General features: G+C 34.4%; 2 protein-coding genes across 3 annotated transcripts in view; one reads left to right on the top strand and one right to left on the bottom strand.

The window, feature by feature from the left end:
- The window catches only part of LOC126752386 (zinc transporter 2), a 158403-nt gene that overhangs the window by 124010 nt on the left and 12316 nt on the right, over positions 1-22077 (top strand). For both annotated transcript variants that reach the window (XM_050463130.1, XM_050463131.1), the window contains 2 exons: positions 5510-6146; positions 8350-8497. In XM_050463130.1, coding sequence (XP_050319087.1) covers positions 5510-6146; positions 8350-8497 — 785 coding nt within the window. The remainder of the gene's footprint in view (positions 1-5509; positions 6147-8349; positions 8498-22077) is intronic.
- Positions 16180-16807, bottom strand: LOC126752387 (uncharacterized). The gene is made up of 2 exons (XM_050463132.1): positions 16612-16807; positions 16180-16549 (listed from the first exon to the last, which is right to left on the bottom strand). The coding sequence occupies exons 1-2, from the start codon at positions 16769-16771 to the stop codon at positions 16224-16226; spliced, it is 486 nt and encodes a 161-aa protein (XP_050319089.1). The 5' UTR covers positions 16772-16807; the 3' UTR covers positions 16180-16223.

A 22077-nucleotide genomic window follows, 5' to 3' on the forward strand; every position in this document is an offset into this window, starting at 1 on the left:
AACATTGATCCATGCCAAATTTCGTGAATATATTCTCACAATTAAAGAAGTTTTCCATACAAAAACTTTATTTTGATCGGACATCTTATATGGCAGCTATATGCTACAGTTTTCCGATCTGAACAATTTGGTCACACTTTATTATGTTTTTCTTGGAAATTGATTAGTGCCAAATTTCATGAAGATGTCCTTACAAATAAAAATGTTTTCCATACAATAACTTGATTTGGATCGACCATTTTGTATGACAGCTATATGCTATAGTGGTCCGATATTGGCGATTCCGAAAAATAGCCGCTTCTTGGTGAGAAAAGACCTTATGCATAATTTGACATCGATATCTCAAAAACTTGATGTTATAAACTACGTGACCACCCTAATTTATCCCGTTCAGGGTATAAAGATGGGAAACGCCAGTTTGGAGCCACTTGAAAAGCGATACCAAGCGACGGGAAGCGGAAACTAGCGGTTTTTGAGTGTATACTAGAACTTTAGCTACGCAAAAATCTTGAAATAACAACAACAACAGCACTAAGTAATAGTGAAAAGAAACTAAGAAAAGGCGTCAATCGCACAGACAGCGCTGAAGAGACTGTAACCAAACAATGAAAGTGTCAAACTGGCGCAAGAAAAAATCAGAAACACACACGCACAAATCTCGCAGAAAGCCACCAACTGAAACTGCCAACCAACCGAAACTGATACGCTTCCGTTCGAAAATTTCTTGCGCCAAAGTTTTTTTCCCCACAGCCTATTTTGTTTGTTTTTGTTGATGTGCTGCGCGCTTGTTTTTCTTCCGACGCATATCTGCACGGCAATTGTCCCTGAAATTTGCTGCAAAACTGCAATAAATCTTGGCTAAACTCGCAACAAATAATACACGCCGCCAATGGGTGTCTCTCTGTCGTTTGGGTCGCCTACGCTTTGGGAGCTGCCTGCCCGTTAACTGCGTGTCTCATTCTCTTTCGTTTTCGTTGTTGGATTGGTTTCCCTTTGCTTTTGTGTTGTCCAAAAGTTTTTGACTTTCCCAAACAAAGAAGAATTGGTTTGCAATTATTTTTGAATTGCAGCGAAGCGATAGCAAAACTGGCTAAGCGCAGCTGGCGCTCGGTAGAAAATTCCTTTGAAAAGCAAAAGCTGGACTGGGCAGCAAAAAAAATATACAAAAATCAAATAAATTACGTTTGTCAGCAGAAAATGTAACAAAAAGTTAAACTCTCTACTCGAATGCTGCCGATAAATGCAAGTGTAGAGACTGGAGGACTTTGAAAGTTGCAGCATCATTTGTTGCGGAGCTTTGTGGAACCTTGAAGGTGTGCGGCGATTAGGGCAATCATTTGTTAAAGCGTTTTTGTTGTGACAAAATGCACATTTGGGAGTTGGCGCTGCTTTGATGGCAGGGAAGTGCGAGTGGAAAAATGGGAGATAAGAAAAATAAATTTTTTTGGAAGGCTTGATGTTTTTTTTACTGAGCGCAAGTCGATTATAAGTTGCTTTAATTGAACTTGTTTTAAAGTTTTAATATTGAGATTATCGGAAAAGCACATACGTTTTTCTCTGAAAACCTTCTTCTATATCTTCTGTGTATTATTACCAAACAAACGTAGCACGAAGTTTCAAAACCTTTCGTTGAGCCAAAGCCAACTCGTCTGGGGTATATACATATAATTTTCTCTCTTATTAAACAGTTTAAGAAACTGAACTCAAGTAGTTATAAGTACCATTTTATCAAAATGGACTCACATTGATTCTGCGCGCAATTCAAATCGATCAATTTTTTTCTTGTCTTGGTACAGTGTGAAGCTTGATGTTGATATGTCAACTAATGTTTGTTTGGTACTTGTTTACGGAAATTCCGCTTGGCGATTGTTAACCTTGTGAAAACATTTTTTACTTCAAATTGCGCCTTTCCATGGAATCTTTGCTGCGGATTTAAAAATGTTGCAGAAGTCCTCTGATTTATCACGAACACAAATATTTGTAAAAGTATTCAGTGAAGATCGTGAGATCATCAAAAACTTGTCCGCTATAAGTCGTCCATTGGCCTCAGTTAATAATGACAACATCGAACATCGAAACAGTTAAAGCAACAGTGCTTGAAAACATCGTGTAGGCATCGTGATTGCAGAGGATCACAACACCTCTTACGGATCAAGCTAACACATTTTGGTTAATGTTTTGGGCATGAAGAGTGTCAATCCCAGACTCGTATGAAATAAGATAAATTTTTTGCGAAAATTACATCGAGTCGGGATAAGAGATATTTGACAGTGTAGCTGAGGACCCCATATTCATGAAACGCATCATTACTGTTAAGCAATTGTAGGTTGAAGGCTGTCACTGCTGGTTTTATGATCGCTCTGTATAACTCAATTTTATTATCAAGACTGAGTTCAGACTTCGTATAAAGGAGCCAAATCGTCTTGTGTGCCTTAATCAATTTCTTTCTCATCTATATTACTGGTAAGGCGATTTAAAAATCTCTTTAAGGTATTCATAAAATAGCAATATTTGTTTTTTTTTTTGACGTTTTGAGTAGTTTGTGGTTTTCTATGAGCTGTACTCGTTGCTTAAAGCTACTTTCAGAACGAAGTCCCAAAGACAAGGTACTTTTCTTCGATCAAAAGATTATTAGGCACCATTACTATTTGGACTTTTTAAGGCCTCTATGGAAAGCAATTCCATTGCAAAAAATTCATGGATTTTTGAAAAATCTTCCTCAAGGAATGCGCCAATGAAGTCATTGGTAAAAGGCAGTGAAGGCCATCACTGTCCAGGCTTATAACAATTCATGGAAAATTGGATTAAGCATTATGAGTCTCAGTCTTCTTTAGTCCGATAGGTAGTTATGGAAACTCAGAAGGTTCACTCAGCATTTGTGGAAATAAGCAATCTATCACTTATATACTTATCTGCAACCTCTATTATGTTCTTAAATACTCGATTGATAGTCAGTAGTCTGTCTTGTTACTTTCTTTTAGTTTGAAAAGCTGCACTTTCAGGTATGCTAATAAATTCAAATTCCCAATTGTGGGGCAAAGTCTCCTTACTATATTAGTGAGACATATAAAGGTGGTACCCTGATTTACGCGGGATTTCAGCTAATATTTTGTCGTGACAGGCCAAATTTTTTCAGTCCAATCAAATTTTGTCAATTTAATTTCCGTGTACTTTACGTTCCCAATATTTTAAGCATAGGTCCTTGCAGAATGGTATAGTATATATATATTTTCTATATATTTTTCAAAGATTTAAGTAGTTTAAGATAGTACAACTGCTCAGCTGTAAGAACTTTTAAATTGAAAATAGGCAATACTAGCGATATTATCGTCTACTGGTGGGCTGAGAAACTCGAAGCTTTTCTTAGTGTAGAGTTTTAAAGGATTTATTACTACTTCCACAAAGCTTTGCAGTGGAAATCTAAAAAATCTGCAGATTTTCGTCATTAAAAACATCATCCTCTAAATAAAACTTCAGTTCAAGCCTATAAAGCGAGGTTAAATCCAGACCTGTAACCTCAGCAACTTCTAACTAAATATTGCACTTAAAAACTATTTTTAGAATTTCAGATCGGGACAGTGTCGAAATTATTACTGGCTTATCGTCCCGACTCTCAAGTTGTGAACTTTTTCAAGCGCTAGTCATCAAACTACTGAACCCAATGATAAATTTATAATGATACCATGCCTTTCTGCTCTGCCTCTTGTTATTTTCCAAATTGTGAATACTTCCGACAGAAGATTCGCTGATAATCAAACCTTTTTCCAAACCATTTGACAGACTGCATTAGATCTTTTTTATTTGACAATAAGTCCACTGTGGCCCCGTTTTCGAATCACCGACTTCATTAGGGTTGAGTTTTTTGATCTTTTATGAGCCGCGTGAATTTAATTTAAGACAAGAGTCATCCACAATGTTCTATAAGTCAAAATATCGTTCTTATGCGTGCCATATAGAGAGGATGTTATCTCTCTTTCAACACTGATGACACGAAAGGAAAATATAAACCAATTCGAATGTGAAAATCGAGTAAGCAACTCGCTTGATACGCCTTAGAGATTCTTCCTCTCTATTGTCGTAGACACCGCGTACGCAGTTATAGCCATCGAATGCGGTATTCGCCGTTGCCAATGCGCGAAGGACGATAAATCTCCCGCAGAACCTTTCCGTCGAAAACTCGTCGACATATCAGATGTTTTTATCGTCCATCCCTCTGGACCATACAAAAATGTATAGCAGGATGGGAATCATGCGTGACTTATAGTTAGTTGGGCTTTGTTCGTAGAGAGAGGACTTTACTTCTCAATTGCCTACTCAGTCCGAAGTTGTACCGGTTGGCAAGATTTATTCTGTGTTAGATTTCAAGGCTGACATAGTTGTTGTTATTAATGCAGGTTCCAAGATAGATGTAATGATCTACGATTTCGAAGTTATGAATGTCAACAGTGCGACGACTGTGTGACAGGAGATATTTCGTCTTCCCTCGTTCACTACCAGACCCATTTGCTTCGCTTCCTTATCCATTCTGGAGAAAACAGAACTAACGGCGCGGATGTTCTAAGAGGGTTACAGTGTTATTAAAGACGAAGTAATAAAGATTTTGAACTCTTAGTACTTTTAGACATCCGTTGAATACAATAAAACTTCGACTCACTGCCAGAATTGCATTACTTTTATTAACCCAATTCCTTTCATTCAATTCCAGAATATTGCATATATTTTCATTTGCTATTCTTACAATAAAATAATAAAATTTCTACACAACGCGATAAAGAAATACGAAATAACATTTTGTACTATGCTCGGCTGCACACACTGAAATTCATGCTGCAGTGCGGTGGTACAAGGGTGTACGCAACGAGTTGAGACGAACGGCAAGGAATTGAAGCGGAACTGCGAGCCATTTCTTAGCATTTATTTATAACGCTGCGAGCGCCCGCAAGCGGCAAGTGTTACGCGGTCGCAGACGTTTACAGAAATATGCGAGGAAGCATGAAAAAAACAGCAGAAGCAACGCTTTGTGGTTTAAGCGCTGGAGGAGTGAGTGTGCGCGCAGAAAAGTATGCAACAAAAGTGTTGGAGTGGCGTAGCAAAGTCTTTACTTCTACTTTGAATGAAAATATTAGCAAAAGACAAGGCTAGTCAAGTTGCCGAGCAACAACTCAGCTGTAGTTTTGATATATGTTGTAAGAAATGTGTGTAGGCGGAAAGTTATTAGACCCAGAAGGCGTTAAGGCGCAACGTTGCCTTGCAACGAGCATAGTAATTGTATGAAATTAACCAGTGAAAGCGCAAAAACTTGGCGCGCCAAGTGGAGTGAAGTGAAAAGAATGTAATTAGTGTTGATTTGAAACAGCAGCTAGTCGCTGGAAGCTTCCGGAATTGTGCAAAAATTCGCACAAAATCTTGCTTGGCCATAAACTTTAATTGCGCTGCCATTTTTTATTATTTTTAATTTTATTTTTATTATTTTTAGTTTTAATCTTTCACGATACTCTCTTCATTTCAGCATGGGCATACAGCTGCAGCATGGTCACTCGCATGGCGGCATGTCCAGCTCGCATGGCCACAGTCACGGCGGCAAGTCAGAGAAGCAGAAGAAGGGTAAAAAAGCCGCTAATTTGCAAGTGGTTGCCAGTGAAGAGAGCAGCAGTAACGTAGCGCTCTCCACCGCCGCCATTAAACCGGCTGCTAGGAGCGAAAAACGTTTTGTGGCAGGGCCGACGTGTACACCCACAGGCCATTGCTCGCTGCCACCAACGCAGCGTCCGCTCGAAGATGGCGCTGCCGAACTTGAGTTGGACGCCAATGATGCCGCTATGCCCGTCTCAGGTTTGTCCACGTTCTCTTACCAGAATTCGACTTCGGCGCAAGAGCTGCGCGCCGAGATTGCCGCCGTTATGGCGGAGACAGCGCCGGGTGCACATCATCATGGCGGTGCGGCCTCACGTGAGGCAGAAAATTTGAATGTACGCGCCGCTTTCATACACGTTGTCGGCGATATGATACAGAGTGCGGGCGTATTTGTAGCCGCGTTGGTGATATTCTTCCGCCCAGATTGGGCGATAGTTGATCCGATTTGCACGTTTATTTTCTCGATCATTGTGCTCTTCACGACATTTACGATCATGAAGGATGCGCTCTTGGTGAGTATATTATAGAGAGTTATAGAGAAAAATATATAGGTAATGTATATTCATTAGAGAAATGAGAGGAAAATAAAGAGAGGGAGAAAGAGAGAGAGAGATAGAGCAGGAATTAAATATTGGAAACTGATTTGAACTTTTTATAGCTTTTTGAATTCTGTTAAAGTTTCTTTTACCACCTTCAAACTTTCATGGCTTAGTTTGAGTGAATTGGATGAATTAGTATTTGAACTCTCCATTAGGAAGGTATTTTTTAGAAACTGTCTTCCTGAATTGCGGTTATGTACATCTGAAGTCCTGCCTTAACCGACAGCGTGGGACCCTCATTAGACTGCTTCATGCCGATGAACTAAAGAAGGTTTAACTGCAGTTTTCCACAGAAGAATCTTCAAGATTTTGATTTTTAGTAACCTGCTTCAAAAAAAGATATACATAGATATGCTAAGTTCTTTTCCTTATATAGTTTTGAGGTATGATCCGACTAATTAGTTACTAAAAGGTTTTTTAATTCATCGGTTTTCGTTTCACGAAATAAATTTATTTTTATGGAATTTTGAAACAATCTGGCACCTTATGTTCTAAAATTTCCATTTTGAAAGATCATTTATGCTTAAGAAAAGTGAAAGCACGACTGGTTCCAAAACGACTAAATCTTTTCGAGAAACAACGTCGCTTTAACGTCTGTGAAACAGTGCTTTCCGGGACTATTACCGGGATGTCATGCAACGTATTGTGACTGGCGTTGAGTCTTTGATGTATGCTTACGACCTGAAAACAGGTGATCAATTGGCCGAATATCGTGGCAAAGGTGAGCCGAAGCGGAAAAAAAATCGAAGCCAGTAAAAAATCAAGATTATGTTAACAGTTACTGCGATTGTCGAGGTGTGATGCGCTCCGAATTCCTTCCGATCGGCCAAACTGTCAACAGGAATACTATTTGAGTGTTATGCGTCATTTTCTTCGAAGTTATTTGTAGAAAAAGGTCGGAATTATGGGCCGACAACTCTTGTTTCTTGCACCACGATAATGCACCGTCGCATACTGTATTGATTCTTCGTGAAATTTCCAACTAATATCGTGCTGCAACGACCGCATTCGCCTGATTTCCGTGTGACTTATGCATGCTCAGCAAACTCAAACGATCGCTCAAGGGAAACCATTTTGAACCAGTTGAAGACGCGATTTCTGAAATTGACTTTAACAACTGTTGCGAGGATTGAAAGAAATGGTGACACAAGTGTATTGGGGCCAAGGGGGATTACTTTGAGAAAGAATTTTCAAATTATGAACAAAGTATTACTATGTTTGTTTGAAGTCTTGTCATATTTATATTTAATTTATTTGACGCGGTTGTTGTTTTATTTTGTAGCTTATTATTTTCTAAAGCTTTAATGTTTATTCAATGTCTTTCTCTTATCGCTTTCGCTTTCGCTATCTAGTTCTGCAGTTTTTGGCATGTCGATCAGCAATTTCTACATGCGCTTTACTCCCCAATAAGCTGCTCACTTGTCGGATCCACCGATATCGAACTACTATTAAATATATATGAATATCATATGAATTGATCGAACACAATAAAGACCTAGTATGGAAAACTTTCTATTTCTATATTTTAGCATAGGTTATTGTATATTTATACCATTTACCCTTTGATGCTATAAGAAATGCGCCTATGATGGTTATTATTTCTGCAGTGCACCGAAGTTAACAGCTTTTCTTCTTTGTTTTTCTTTTCTTTTCTCCCTGACCGCCCTTCACAACTCCACATCAACTATTGTCAACAGATTGTTTACACATTTCTCTTTGTATTCGCTTTATTTGCTTGCCCCACTTTCTAATCTTTTAGGCCGTTTAAATTTGATTATCCTGTTAACGGTTTTGATTACTCGAACAACAACAATTATAGTTAAACACCACTAATATTTGCTTTATTCACTTTAATTTTTCCTTTCTTTCACTTTTTTTTTTGTTTTTGTTTCCTGCTGCTGCACTACCAACAACATGGCAATCAAACTGTAACACGCCCACGCACTCACCCACATAACGGTATATATGCGTGTGAATTAATGACGACCGCCTACCGATGTGTACTGGGTCCTGGCTCTTGTTTTGTGCGGCGTTCTTCTTGGCTCTGTGGCTTTGCGTGCAACTGTCATTCTGCTGCCTGGCTGCTTACTTGCTTTGCCGGCAAAATGATAAATAGGTTTTAATGGAGGGTACACCCAGTTATATGCACTACGCCGAGGTCCTTGAAGTCTTCGAGCATATTGAGGGTGTGAGACGTGTGCATAATTTGCGTATTTGGGCGTTGAGCATTAATAAAGTCGCCCTCTCCGTACATTTGGCAATTGGTGAGTAGACATGCTTTATGTGTTATGCTATGCTATGGTATACAAGTATTATGTATTTTTGTGTTATTCTACACTATATTATTTTTATTTCACAACTCAATTTTTATTTCATGCTCTACATTGTAAGTAAGTATCTTTGGGCTATGTTATGTTGTGTTGTGTTATGTTATGTTATGTTATGTTATGTTATGTTATGTTATGTTATGTTATGTTATGTTATGTTATGTTATGTTATGTTATGTTATGTTACTTTGTCCTTTGTCTATCATGTTATATTAATAATAAACAAAAAGTCGGGATAACTTTTCCTATATACCTGCATACCGAAAATTTATCTAATTATCTAACATTAACAACAACAATCGTACTACCACAAATACAAACCTAACCAAAGATGAATCCATTTTTACACCTCGGTGTGAAATAATGACCGCTTGCTTGCGAGAATAATAGACTATAATGACACACTGGTGTGGACACTGACAACAACAATAGAAACACAAATCAAAAAATTTACACACATTTACCCTTATGTATGCCTGATTGTATACCCTGAAAAGGGCATATTAAGTTTGTCACGATGTTTGCTATACTCAGACGTCGGATTCCCTATAAGTATAGGTATACCCGCACACTTAAGCTGCAGTTTATACTTCAGGATTTTACAACCCTAGTGTTGTAATCTGGCAACTTACAACTTTATCGTAAAATTTGACATTTTTGGTGTTATACATACTCAGCAGGTTTTGACATACGTGCGCTATTTATATATTCATATTCATCTCAGCCAAAAAAACAGAATTATATCAAGAACAATTTCGCGTAATTACTTGTCGCAAAACGTGGATTAACTCAGCGAAGTTCACCTATCGACTTATTTTATTTTTCAGCAACAGTTCATCAATGAACCATTTTATTTTGGTAGGGTGTAACCTGGTAAAAAAAATGTGAATTCGTAGATGGGCATAATCGGACCGTATCAGTAACTAAATATGTCAGAGACATTAAGTTTTGCCCCAAAGATGGTATGAGAGAGCTTTATGGGAACCGGTGTGAAAATTGGACGATGGGCATGGCACAGCTCACTTTTAGCTGAAATCATCATATATCTCGGGCCAGGCCCCGCCGATTTGAACCAAATTTGATATGTGACATTCTTCTCACATTCATATGCCACAGTGTAAAAATCGGTGAAATCGAAAAATAACCCGGCTCCCTCCCCATATAACGGAGCGGTTAAAAACTACTAATAGCGCAATAAGTCAATAATTTATACACTAGAGACATACAAATTTACCACTGAGATGGTATGAGAGAGCATAACGGGAGCCCGTGTAAAAATTTGGCTATGGGCGTGGCACCGCCCACTTTTTGGTGAAATCCCATATCTCGGGACCTGACCAAACCAATTTCGACAAAATTTTGTTGGTGGCTTTACATTCTTATGTCACAGTGTGCAAGTAAGCAAAATCGGACAAAAAACACGCCTACTTCCCATATAGTACAAGTTTAAATTCCATTTGATTCTTTCACTTTCCAGTACACAAATCAAAAAGTAATTAATATAATGAGATGTAATTTTGCCCTAACAATTCCTTTAAACCTTTTGACCAAAAATTTCCCAAATTCAACCAAAACTGTTCATGTTCCTAGGTAAAAAATATATGGACCCTAGTATCTATAATTGACTTTTGACCAAAAAAATCGGTAAATTTTTGGGATATAGAAGGGTCAAACCATGTCAAGTGGTCCATGAAAATTTCGCAAAATCACCGATTTTGAAAATTAGCAGTTCATTAGGAAGGGGATCAGACGCACACCCCGTGATAAAAATATTTTGTAAAAATTCTTTGTTTTTTTGTTAAAGTTATTGAAGTTTGAAATTTAGAGCACGAAAAAATTGTACAATTATTTTCTTATAAACTACTGGAGATAAATAGATGAAATTTCGTGAAGTCAAAGAAAAATGTTCGTGCTATATTATAAATATTTTTTCATGATACTTTTGTTTAAATAATTTGTTTAATATTTTACATAAGTTTTTGTTAAACAATTCAACATTTTTAAGTTTTCTTCACGCTAAAAAAATTGAAAAGTATGTGACGCAACCCGGAAAATATTCACCTTTAATAATCTGCAATTTTTGTTCATTCATACCATTCCATAGATATTGAATTTTTTGTCTCCCTACCGCTCTTAAAACGTATGGCACATCGATCGTTGCGCAGTGCCCTCGTAAGCTCCCGACATCTTTGCCGCAAGAAAGGCATTAGCGCATTGCGCAACGATTGCGCAATTTGACCCAGAATTGAAATTCAGAGTTCTTTCATGACTATAGTGAAATGGATTAAATCGGGTGAATACTTCCCTGAGGCTCCATATACCTGATATAAAGATTTTCGAACATCCGGCTGACTTTACTCTATATGATTGCTAAAACATCAATTATGGCATGTTAACAATATGTGGTATTGGGGAAAAAAGATAAAATCGGCTCGATATTACCTCAACTACCATATGCTATTTATAATGGTTTTCGATTTTTTAACAGAATTTCGGTTAGTGTATAAGTTATACACCAGCGGACCGGTACGTGCTTCGCTACGTACAAAGTGAAATAATAAACGTTTTTTAAGAGGAAATTTATTTATTCAAACAAAAAAATATTTTATTGTTTGCTAGCTATTTTAGAACTTATTTGTAATGGCATATCATTTGGAATCATAGGGATACGCGACATCAAACAACTTCTCCTTTTGATTTAGCAGTTAAGATCGTACCTTCAATCAAATTTGGCAACAATTTTTTCACTGCCAAAGCAACAGGTTGCAAGAGTATAATAATATTCGAAGCTGAATATGTGATGGTTATTTTTGAGAAACGAATATTAATTGGTGAAATTTTAGTTTGAATCAAAAAACGAAAATTCCTATGTTAAATGAATGGGACCTAAAAAAAACAATAGCGACCCCTTGGAGTTAAGCTACAGCGCCTGGTTTGAGGGAGAATTTTTGGTTTGTCAATCACTAAAATTTGGGGGGTTAAGAGTTAAAAAAAAAAATTCAACATTTTTTTTGAAGCAGGCTAGTATATATATATGTGTATGTATATATATTTGTATGTATATATATATTATGTATATATTATATGTATATATTATTATACTATACCAGGGGGTTCTGCAAATAAATTTAATTCTTTTTAGAGGGCTGCGCATTTGTCTCACCATGCTTAATTACATCTTTGCTTGTAAATCAACATGTTGTCTTATTCTTTACATTTCTAACTGATAACTATCACTACGATTTTGTCTTATTGTTGTTGTTTTCGCGGCTGCCCTACTACTCGTACCATGGAGGTTGTGGTTTTTACTTTTAATAGTTTGCAATTAGTTTAATCGTTTATTTGTTTGTTTATATAAACATTTATATGTACGTTTATATGTATATATGGTCAATGGTCTAGAAAGAGTTAAGTGCTGTGCTTGATATCTGTTTATAGGGATATGTTTGTGTCAGTGATGTGTTATGCTGCGGTTCCCGTGGTTTCAATGGTATTTTAAGTGTTTGCATAAAAAATGTATACCTACCGTTATGCGATTTATATATGTCTACTATGTGTAAAGTACATGACAACTGCCTATATATATATAGCTGCGAGCAGTGAAATAGTAGTGGGTGTTAGAGCTTTACATATCTGTGAGTTATGTAAAATGGCAAACAATTTTAACATCCATTGAAATGCAAAAGTGGATCATATTTTCCAGGCTATGTTTATTACTAAAAATATTTAAATTTGAATATGTGCAAGATATGTTTATTTTCAAAAATGTGTTTATGTATGAAAATTGTTGGGAGCAGTAAAATAGTAGTAAAAGTACTAAAACCCTACTGGTGGCTTCGGGTCGTTATCCTGCTGAAATATCCTTTTCAGCGGCATGTCCTCTTCAGCAAATGGAATCATGATGTACTCCATTATATTCACGTATGTGTATCGGTCCATTAGCCAGTAATCTTGTGAATTGGGACTACACAAAAAAATTGGGCCTGTGAGAAAAACAGCCCAAACCATGATATTCAAACCGCCATGCTTCAAAGTTTTTGTGGTGAATCTGGCGTCGTACTCTGTATTAGGGGAGCGTCTTAGATACGTATAGAACAACTTTCGACACGTCTGTCCACAAGATGTTGCGCCATTTCTCAATCGGCCAATGCAGGTGTCCTTTGGCGAATTTAACACGACTTGCTATCTGATTCCAAGTCTTTCCACTCCCTTGTAGGATTTATCGTTGTTTATGACAGATTGAATCCATTCTCGTTTTTCTTCACTACAGTGCTTCCCGCGGCCCAATAAAAGGTGCAAAGTCATATTTTTTTTTTTTGCTTTTTGCATTGAATAATAAATAAAAGATCAGGAACCTTACATTAGATTTTTTTTAGTAAAAATTATCTGTTTGCAATCAGCTTACCGTTCACTACTATTCTATTGCTCGCCCATAAAAATAGATAACCCAATAAAATTGGGTCTAAAAAAGTTATGGTAAGTGTTTCACACTTATTGTTGTGTGAAACAGGACCGTTATACTTAGGAGAATATAACTAAAACAATGATCGACGGCAATTTTATAAAAATAAAAAAAAATTAAAGCAAAACTCTCCTGGCCAATGGGCACTACTATTTCAATGCTCGCAACTGTATATATGTATGCATATATCGACGTACATGTAGGGATTTAAGTTAATAAGGATGAATTTCAGAAAAGTGGAACAAAATTACAAATAAGTCAAATAGTTATATTTAAAGATAAGTTTTATTTTATATACATACATGTGTAAACTTTTCTTTAAATTTATGTACTTACATTTGTAAGTATGTATAAAACTAAAAAAATATAGAAAAACTACAGAACACAACTACAAAATTTCTGATCGAAATCTCATAAACTGGAAGAGACGATCAGATTGACAGATAGACGGTCATGAATAAATTCTCTTCTTCTATCTCCGACGTAGCCAGTGGCTCTCTAACGAAGCACGTTTTATTTTAACTATTCAAAGTAACTATAGTTAGCTTAGTGTATATATTTTATTGATTTTTTGTAGATTTCCAGCTTATCTGATATATATTTTAGTTAAGACATGTTTCATTTTTTTTGAACTTGTCATTTTTGATTCAGTCTGGGAAACCGAACTAGACAGTTATTTTGTAATTAGTGAAGACATGTTCCATATATATTTTAATTTAGTTCATTTATGTTATTTAAGACATGTTTCATTCAGCTACCTTTTTGAACTTGTCATTTTCGATTCAGTTTCTGGGAAACCGAACTAGACAGTTTTTTATTTTGTAATTAGTGAAGACATGTTCCATATATTAGCCAATTCAACTACCTTTTTGAACTTGTATTTAGGTTATGTTTGATTTTGTTTCTGGAAAGCCGATGCGAAATATATGTACATTCATTTAAGCTTATCAGTTAAGCATTTATTCTCTTACTCAACAGAATCACCGGAAATACAGGATTAAGCTTTGATATATATATACGTTTTTTAAGTTAATTTTAAACCTACAGTTTTTCTCTGGAATAACTCATTTAGCAATATCTCTATATCCATATCTCTATGGAAACACGTTCGTGTGGATTCACCTATATATATTACTCACATATATATGTCTGTGTGCTGAAGTGTGAGCAAATGATAAAGCTAATTGAGGTGAATGTGCAAATAAAGAGTGCTAATATTGCTGACCTCACTGAAAACGAAAGTGGTTTGAAAATTCAAAATTCAACAAATATTTAATATTTCATAATTTAAAATATTATTTGTTGTTTTACAATTTTTAATTTAGACACTAATTGTTAAATTTACAAAATTTAAAAGCTTTGCTTAAAAATTATATGAAATTTCGATTTCTTAACATCATAATTTTGAATGTGAAAAATTGACACTTAATGTGACATTAAATAATAAAATAAGTTAATTAAATTGAATCATTAGCACAGAAAGCTTCTTAGTTTCAGTAAATTAGCAAACTTTTCTCCGTTATAACATAGCAATATATTATAAACTCACTAAATTACCCTCTCTCTACTCTTTGTAAGATATATAAACGCAACTTAATTATTAAAGATAAGTTTATCAAGCAATTGCGTTATAGTCTGGCTTAATAGTCTCTCATTCGAGGCTGCTCTCGTTTGTTCTTTGGAGCATTTTTTACGAGGCGGGTCCTAAACACAGCGCCCAGCGCCCAGCGCCCAACCGTGTTGAGGAGATGTTTCGCCTTCTCACTTTAGCTCGCCTTCAAACTGGGTACCCAGAGGATACTTGGTCAAAGACCGGAAGTCGTGAGCTGCTTGAGCCATGTGCAATTAGTAATTTGTTTATACCTTTTCCACAATTTACAAATTATCTACACTAAAGTTCGGTTTGAAACTTGCCAAAATTAGTTGAACATATATTTTTCCAACAATTTATTCATATTTTGGAAAATTATAAATATTTCCTTTGAAATGTAAATAAATCACTAGTTGGCTCAATTAAATTTCTGTCTGAAACGTCTTCAAGGCAGCTCAATATAAAAATTTTCATATAGTCTCTGAACATTTTCGCAACTTAAGTAGTTAATTCTTGGACTTAATCCATATACCCAATTTATTAATTGACTACATTAGGGTACTGCCTGTATTTTCTGCGTAAACTGTTTGAACCTACATTTTTCTATCTATTAATTTCAAATTAAGTTTTTCAAAAGAAAGTAGGCAATATGCTAATTGACTAAATTAAGTTTCAGTTTGAAACTTCCTCAAGGCAACTCAAAATAAGATTTTTCCTACAGTCATTTAACACTTTCGTAATTAAGTACTTAAAACATTTTTTCCATAATTCTTTTTCATAATCCCTATGGAAAATTTTCCAATTGACAACATTAAGGTTCTGTCTGAATTATCTAGGCAAACTGGTTCAACATTAATATTTCATTGTTTCAAATTAAGTCTTGCAAAAAAGGGTAGGCAATTTGCTAATTGACTAAATTAAGGATCTGTCTGTAACGTCCTCAAATCTTTTGAATATAATTATTTATGGTTTTTTTAACGAATTCGTAAGTTGGTGTTTGCTCATATAAAGAATAGACAATTTAGCAGTTTACTGATTCAGGGTTCAGCCTGAAACATCCTTAAATAATTATAAAAAAAATTAAAAATTAGTTAAACATACAATTTTTTGTATTAATTTATTGTTAGTTTAGTGTTAATTAAAATTTTATCAAACGTAATATAAACAATTTACTAATTAACTAAATTAAGGTACTATCAGAAACGTTCTCAAATCAGTTGTAAATTTTATTATATTTCTAATAGGTAAATCAATTCGTTAGTTAATAGACAATTTGCTAATTGACTAAATTAGGTTTCTGTCTGAAACATTTTTATTAATTTAAACAAAATTTTTCTATATATTTTTTGTATAATTATTTTCCGTTGTTAAGTTAACTAACAATTTTCTCGTATTAGTGCAGACAATTTACTAATTGACTAAATTAGGATTATCTTAGAAACGGTCTTAAATCAATTTAATTATTTTGTTTGTAAATAAAAGTTGTTCAAAAAAATCATAATTATTGAATAATTTAGTCTTGAACTTTTTCTGATTAATAATAACTGAATGGAGCTAATTTAAACTATATTAATATTCACCTAACTCAATTTTGAATTAAACTTAACATTTTAATAACCCAAATCGATCAATAAATCCTCAATGGCACGTGGCATTAGAAAATAATGCTCAGCAAAATAACCGCAAAGTTTGGGATATTTATACATTTTGATATTGAAGATTTTCAAATACGCGGAGAAGCACCATTCCGCGGCGCGATTTTTGAAAATAATCGTGAATGAGGTCTGACAAACGTAGACACGCGAGCGCATTAGTATACAGACTTCAGCATCATGTATGCATGGACCCGAACGATAGACTGTGCAAACAGGGAAATCATCTAGTAGAATAGAGTAGCGATGCGGATCACCCATGGTTGTGTCCTCAACTAGACAGACTGAAGAGTGGAAAATTAGTACAGTATACTTTAAATTGTCTTTCATTGAGCACTTGACTCACCCGTGTTATCTAAGAAGGGTACTATTTTGCTGGCGTCCACGCAGCAACGGGGCGCAATGCCATTTAAGTCGCATTTGTAGGCATGCTGCCAGCTTGAGGTGTACAGTGGTGTTGCCAATGTAATGGAAGTAATGATGATAAATGGGTATAAGCAATGCATGTTGTTTGAATTTAGTACGCAACTTTTTAATTTTAGTTCCAGTAAGTGCTGAAAAAGTGCAAAAAGAAGATACTAAGAGCCATTAGTGCTCAATTAGATAATATACATATGTATGTACATACAAGTATATAGCTTATTTTTTAAGAGGTTTCGCAAATCCTACTGCTAATAATAAGTTTCCTGGAAATGATGCCGATAAATATGAAATATATTGATTACAACAATCTTTTATTTTAAAAACATCTAAAAATTATCGAAAAAAAAAAATTATAATAAAATCGTAAATTTAACGACATATAATGACTCTCAAAAAATGAGCCAAAAAATCCTGAAAATATCGATATTTAAAAATCGCTTATTTAGAAAAATATTGATATTTTATTGCCGCAAAATCTGAAATATATCTATTACAAAAATCTTTTAATTGAAAATAATCGAAAATTTTTAGAAATATCGATACATTATCGAAATAATAAATTTGCAAAACTTGTAAATTCATCAACTTATAATGGTCTCTTAAAAATTAAGCCAAAAAATTCTAAAAATATCGACTATAAAAATCGATAATTTTCAAAACCTAAAGAATAATCGATAGCTAAAAAAATGTCTATATTTTATCAAAAAAATAAGTATTGAGAATATTGATTTCTTTGATTATAACCAAAAATTTCGATTTATAAGCAATTGATTATTATAAAATCATCGATCGATAAATATATGGAAAGGTTAAAAGTACAACTTTTTAATTTATTACTTATTTTTCAATCGGATTATGTAGATTCATATGCAGTTAAACTATTTACGCAAAGGATGTTTCGTAACTTCAAAAACCTATAGTGATCATCCCGTATACGAAACCGACAAATCTGATTAAATTACAAGTAGCATGAAAATTAAATCCTTGATTCGAAAGAAATCGATAATTATAAAATTTCGATTTTTTTCGAAAAAATAAACATGCAGAAATCGATTTAATCCGATTAAATATACTTCACTTTAAATAGTGTTCTGGAAAAGAAGCCAATACAACTTAATTTTATGGATCACAATGACAATTTTTATATTTTATCGAAAAAAATTATTTGTAATTTCGATATTTTATCAGGAAAATAAATATGTATAAATCGATTTTATTAGACTAAAAATAGCCAAAAAATTAATTAAAATGGCCTTCTCGGAAAGGAAGCCAATACATCTTAATTTTATCGATTACAATCACAATTTCGATATGTTATCGAAAAAATAAATTTGCATAAATCTTTTTAATTCGAAACGATCTCTTAACAATCGATTACCATAAAATCATCAGTTAAAAACTAAATTAATAAAATGTGAGGACAAATTAATTTTTCGATAATTTTTAATTATAGAAATTAGAGGAAATTTACGAAAGCATAAAAAAGCGTTAATTTCTTACGACCTGAACATTTGTCGCCGAAAGCAGATAAGAAAACCTTAGCAAAACTTCATCGGATTAAATTTATTTTAAGTTATCGATAAGACATAGTTGGAAAACCACGTATAAATATTTGTTATCCTTTGGGTCTGTAAATTTTCTTTAATACCTACTCATTCCCATACAATATTAAAACAGGTGGCAACTCTCTTTAAAAAAATTTAGGTACACAATTTCCTAAAGTTCTTCACAAGTTCTACAGTAAGTATTGCGATAACGATATATATATATCGATATGCTGACCAGTATCGTTAGAATCTCCCATCTTCATCGATTGTTCAGTGAGAATTTCATGACATTTCCGAAATTGGAAGTGAAATTATTGCGTTTTAAGTGTCAGTATGTTTGTGTTATCGGTGCGAAAATGAGCTTCGAACAAAGAGCCAACATAAAATTTTGTTTTAAAATTGGTACAACTTTTACCGAAACGTTTCAATTGATGAAACAAGCTTATAGCGATGATTGCCTATCCCGTAGCAGAGAGCACGAGTGGTTTCAGCGTTTTCAAGGTGGTCGTGAGGACATAAGTAAATCACGATCAACATATGGGCCAATCAAAATCCGTGACCACAGGAAAATCCATCGAAATTTTGCGTGAATTCATCAAAAACCAGCCGAAGTCATCATTGAAATTCAAGGAAATGGAATTGAACATCTCCAAAACAACGATTTATCACATTTTGACCGAACATTTGGGCTTACGAAAGGTGTGTGCACGGTTTGTTCCGCACAAATTGACTGACGACCAAAAATTGCTCGGAATTCAATATTCGATCGACGCTTGTGACCGATTATTTGACGAAAAATCACATTTTAACCATTAACCACTCCCCGTATTCACCTGATATGGCACCGTGCGACTTCTTTCTTTTCGGAAAATGCATTTGCCCATGAAAGGAAAGCGTTATGCAGACGTAGAAGCCATTCAATAGGCTTGCACTGGCATACTGGCGGCGATACCGGCCAACGAGCTAAAACACTCGTTCGACGGTTCGACATCTCTTGGACTGTGCAAAAAGGTGTATTGAAGCAGAAAGAGACTATTTTGAATAAAATGAATTGATTTTGCTGAAATAATTATTTGTTCTGTTTATTTTTAAGTCCTGTTTACTTTGGAACGCACCTTATATTTTCGCTTCAAATTTGCAAAAGGGTGGCAACCTTCTAACTTATTCGAAAACGGTTTACTCGTTAGACGCAAGCTAAGTTTAATTGCTAGTTGCCATGAGCGAGCACATTAAAACAAGCTAAACTTTGACTTAATAAGGTAAGAGCGCATAAAAATTTCAGAGAAGCCGAAATGAAACGGTGTGTGTGTGTGTGTGCTTGTATGTGTGTGCAGAAGTGGCTACCACCATAAGAACACGGTCGTTTGTGTTTAACTTTGATTGCTTTGCGTAGTGTTGACATTTAAACTTTTTGCCAACTGCGCTCAGGGGCATTAAGCGAAATGTGCTGTAAGTGTGGTGGATATACAAGTATGTGCGTGTTTGGTGAGTTTGAAGTAAGCTGCATGCCATTAAACCTCAGTCTATAAATGGAGCTTAATTTTTTAGTGTTATTAAAATCTAATTTTATTGGTTTCCTCATTGCGGACATTTTTGATGTGAAGATGCAAATTGCTTTCAACTTAATGTTTTACTTTTCACTATTTCACCACCGCTCACCACATAGTTGGCGGTGTGCTTAGTACATTCTTGCATTTTTATCACCAGGTAGCACATTTCTTTATGAACAGATAGGTATGAGAATGTCTGTTTTCTTATTTGAAGTTTGACTTTTTTTCTCTACAAGCCACGAAGATTTATGTAGAAAAGGGTTGTCGATTGACATCGCCTAAATGAATGGAACAGTAAAGGCTTTTAACTTCTACAAGTTTACTCTCCAATTGACAGATGGTAAGTGACAAGTGATATTAGCTCGGATAAAATTTGTTCGGTTTTTTTAGATTTGAAAGTTTATTTAAGGAAAACATGTCCAAGCCCTTGCGCTTCTGAAGCTATAAGCTTATAACTTTATCTTTATCTTTAACTTTAACTTTAACTTTAACTTTAACTTTAACTTTAACTTTAACTTTAACTTTAACTTTAACTTTAACTTTAACTTTAACTTTAACTTTAACTTTAACTTTAACTTTAACTTTAACTTTAACTTTAACTTTAACTTTAACTTTAACTTTAACTTTAACTTTAACTTTAACTTTAACTTTAACTTTAACTTTAACTTTAACTTTAACTTTAACTTTAACTTTAACTTTAACTTTAACTTTAACTTTAACTTTAACTTTAACTTTAACTTTAACTTTAACTTTAACTTTAACTTTAACTTTAACTTTAACTTTAACTTTAACTTTAACTTTAACTTTAACTTTAACTTTAACTTTAACTTTAACTTTAACTTTAACTTTAACTTTAACTTAAATTGCTATTACCTGCGCAGTTGAAAGAATGAATAATCAAATTGACTTAAATAACCCGTTTTACCGTTACTGTAATTTTTTTTTAAGTTGAGCTAATTCTATTTAAATTTTCGTTTAAAATCTGTACTGTAAACTTTACGTAACGTAACTTAACGTACCGCAACATAACTTAACGTAACGTAGCTTAGCATAACTTAAGTTAGCATAACTTAACTTAACGTAACATAGCTTAACGCAACGTAGTTCACCATAACGTAACTTAACTTAACATAGCTTGAAGTAACTTAAAATATGTAGAAAATTAACGAAAATTAAAAAAATATTACTAGTTAGAATTTTCTTAGACAGGAAATGGAGGTTATCCCAAATCGAAGATAATTGAAGGAATTGCTACTTCCGATTCACGCGATTTACCGTCCATTCCAATTTCATTTAAACTTTCGTTTAAAATCTGAGCTCTTAACTTTACGTAACGTAACTTAAAGTTGCATAACATGACTTAAGATAAAGTAGTTTAGCTTAACGTAACTTAACGCAACGTACCACAATTTCGCTTAACGAACCTAACGTAACGTAACTTAACATACACATGAAATTATCGAATTTTACAAAATTATTACACAAATATATTTCTCAGTATTTTCCATTTTTTAACCATTTCTGGTATTGTTAAAAACTAAAGGTGAACCTAAATCAGCGCTTATGGAAGAATTTCAAATTTCCGGCTCACCCGATTTACCGCTACAGTGATTTGCTTAATTTTTATTCGAACTAATGAAATTTAAATGTTCAATAATTTGATTCTTTATGCACAAAAATCGAGTAAATAACTATTAAAGCGCAGCATACTTAAGTGGCATACACACTTCAAACGCGGTGAGTGATAGTGACTCGAGTAATGTGGGTATAAAAATGGTGCTTCGGAAACAAAGTGAGAGTGTGTGAGGAACCTAGTGAAGAGGTGCGGGTAAGATGTTTAAAAGCGCGTGCACTTTACGAGCGGAAAATCTTAACTCTTTGAATAGAAGCAAATCTGCATATATTATATTATACAGCATACATATATGTATGTATGTAGGTGCATATATATGCAGACAGTTACGCACAAAGAATATGTAGAATACATATATCGGGTGATTTTTTTGAGGTTAGGATTTTCATGCATTAGTATTTGACAGATCACGTGGGATTTCAGACATGGTGTCAAAGAGAAAGATGCTCAGTATGCTTTGACAGTTCATCATGAATAGACTTACTAACGAGCAACGCTTGCAAATCATTGAATTTTATTACCAAAATCAGTGTTCGGTTCGAAATGTGTTTCGCGCTTTACGTCCGATTTATGGTCTACATAATCGACCACCATTGGACATTAAACCAACCACACGAATGCGTACAGTGCGTACAGAATGCGTACAAGATGGCGCTACA

The sequence above is a fragment of the Bactrocera neohumeralis genome, chromosome 3, assembly GCF_024586455.1.
Source record: "Bactrocera neohumeralis isolate Rockhampton chromosome 3, APGP_CSIRO_Bneo_wtdbg2-racon-allhic-juicebox.fasta_v2, whole genome shotgun sequence".
In the NCBI taxonomy this organism is placed as follows: Eukaryota; Metazoa; Arthropoda; class Insecta; order Diptera; family Tephritidae; genus Bactrocera; species Bactrocera neohumeralis.

Coding starts and splice junctions, on each gene's coding strand:
- LOC126752387 (XM_050463132.1), bottom strand. CDS start 16,771: ATGCATTGCTTATACCCATTTATCATCATTACTTCCATTACATTGGCA. Junction 16,550..16,611: donor ACCCTTCTTAGATAACACGG/GTGAGTCAAGTG, acceptor TCCACTCTTCAG/TCTGTCTAGTTGAGGACACA.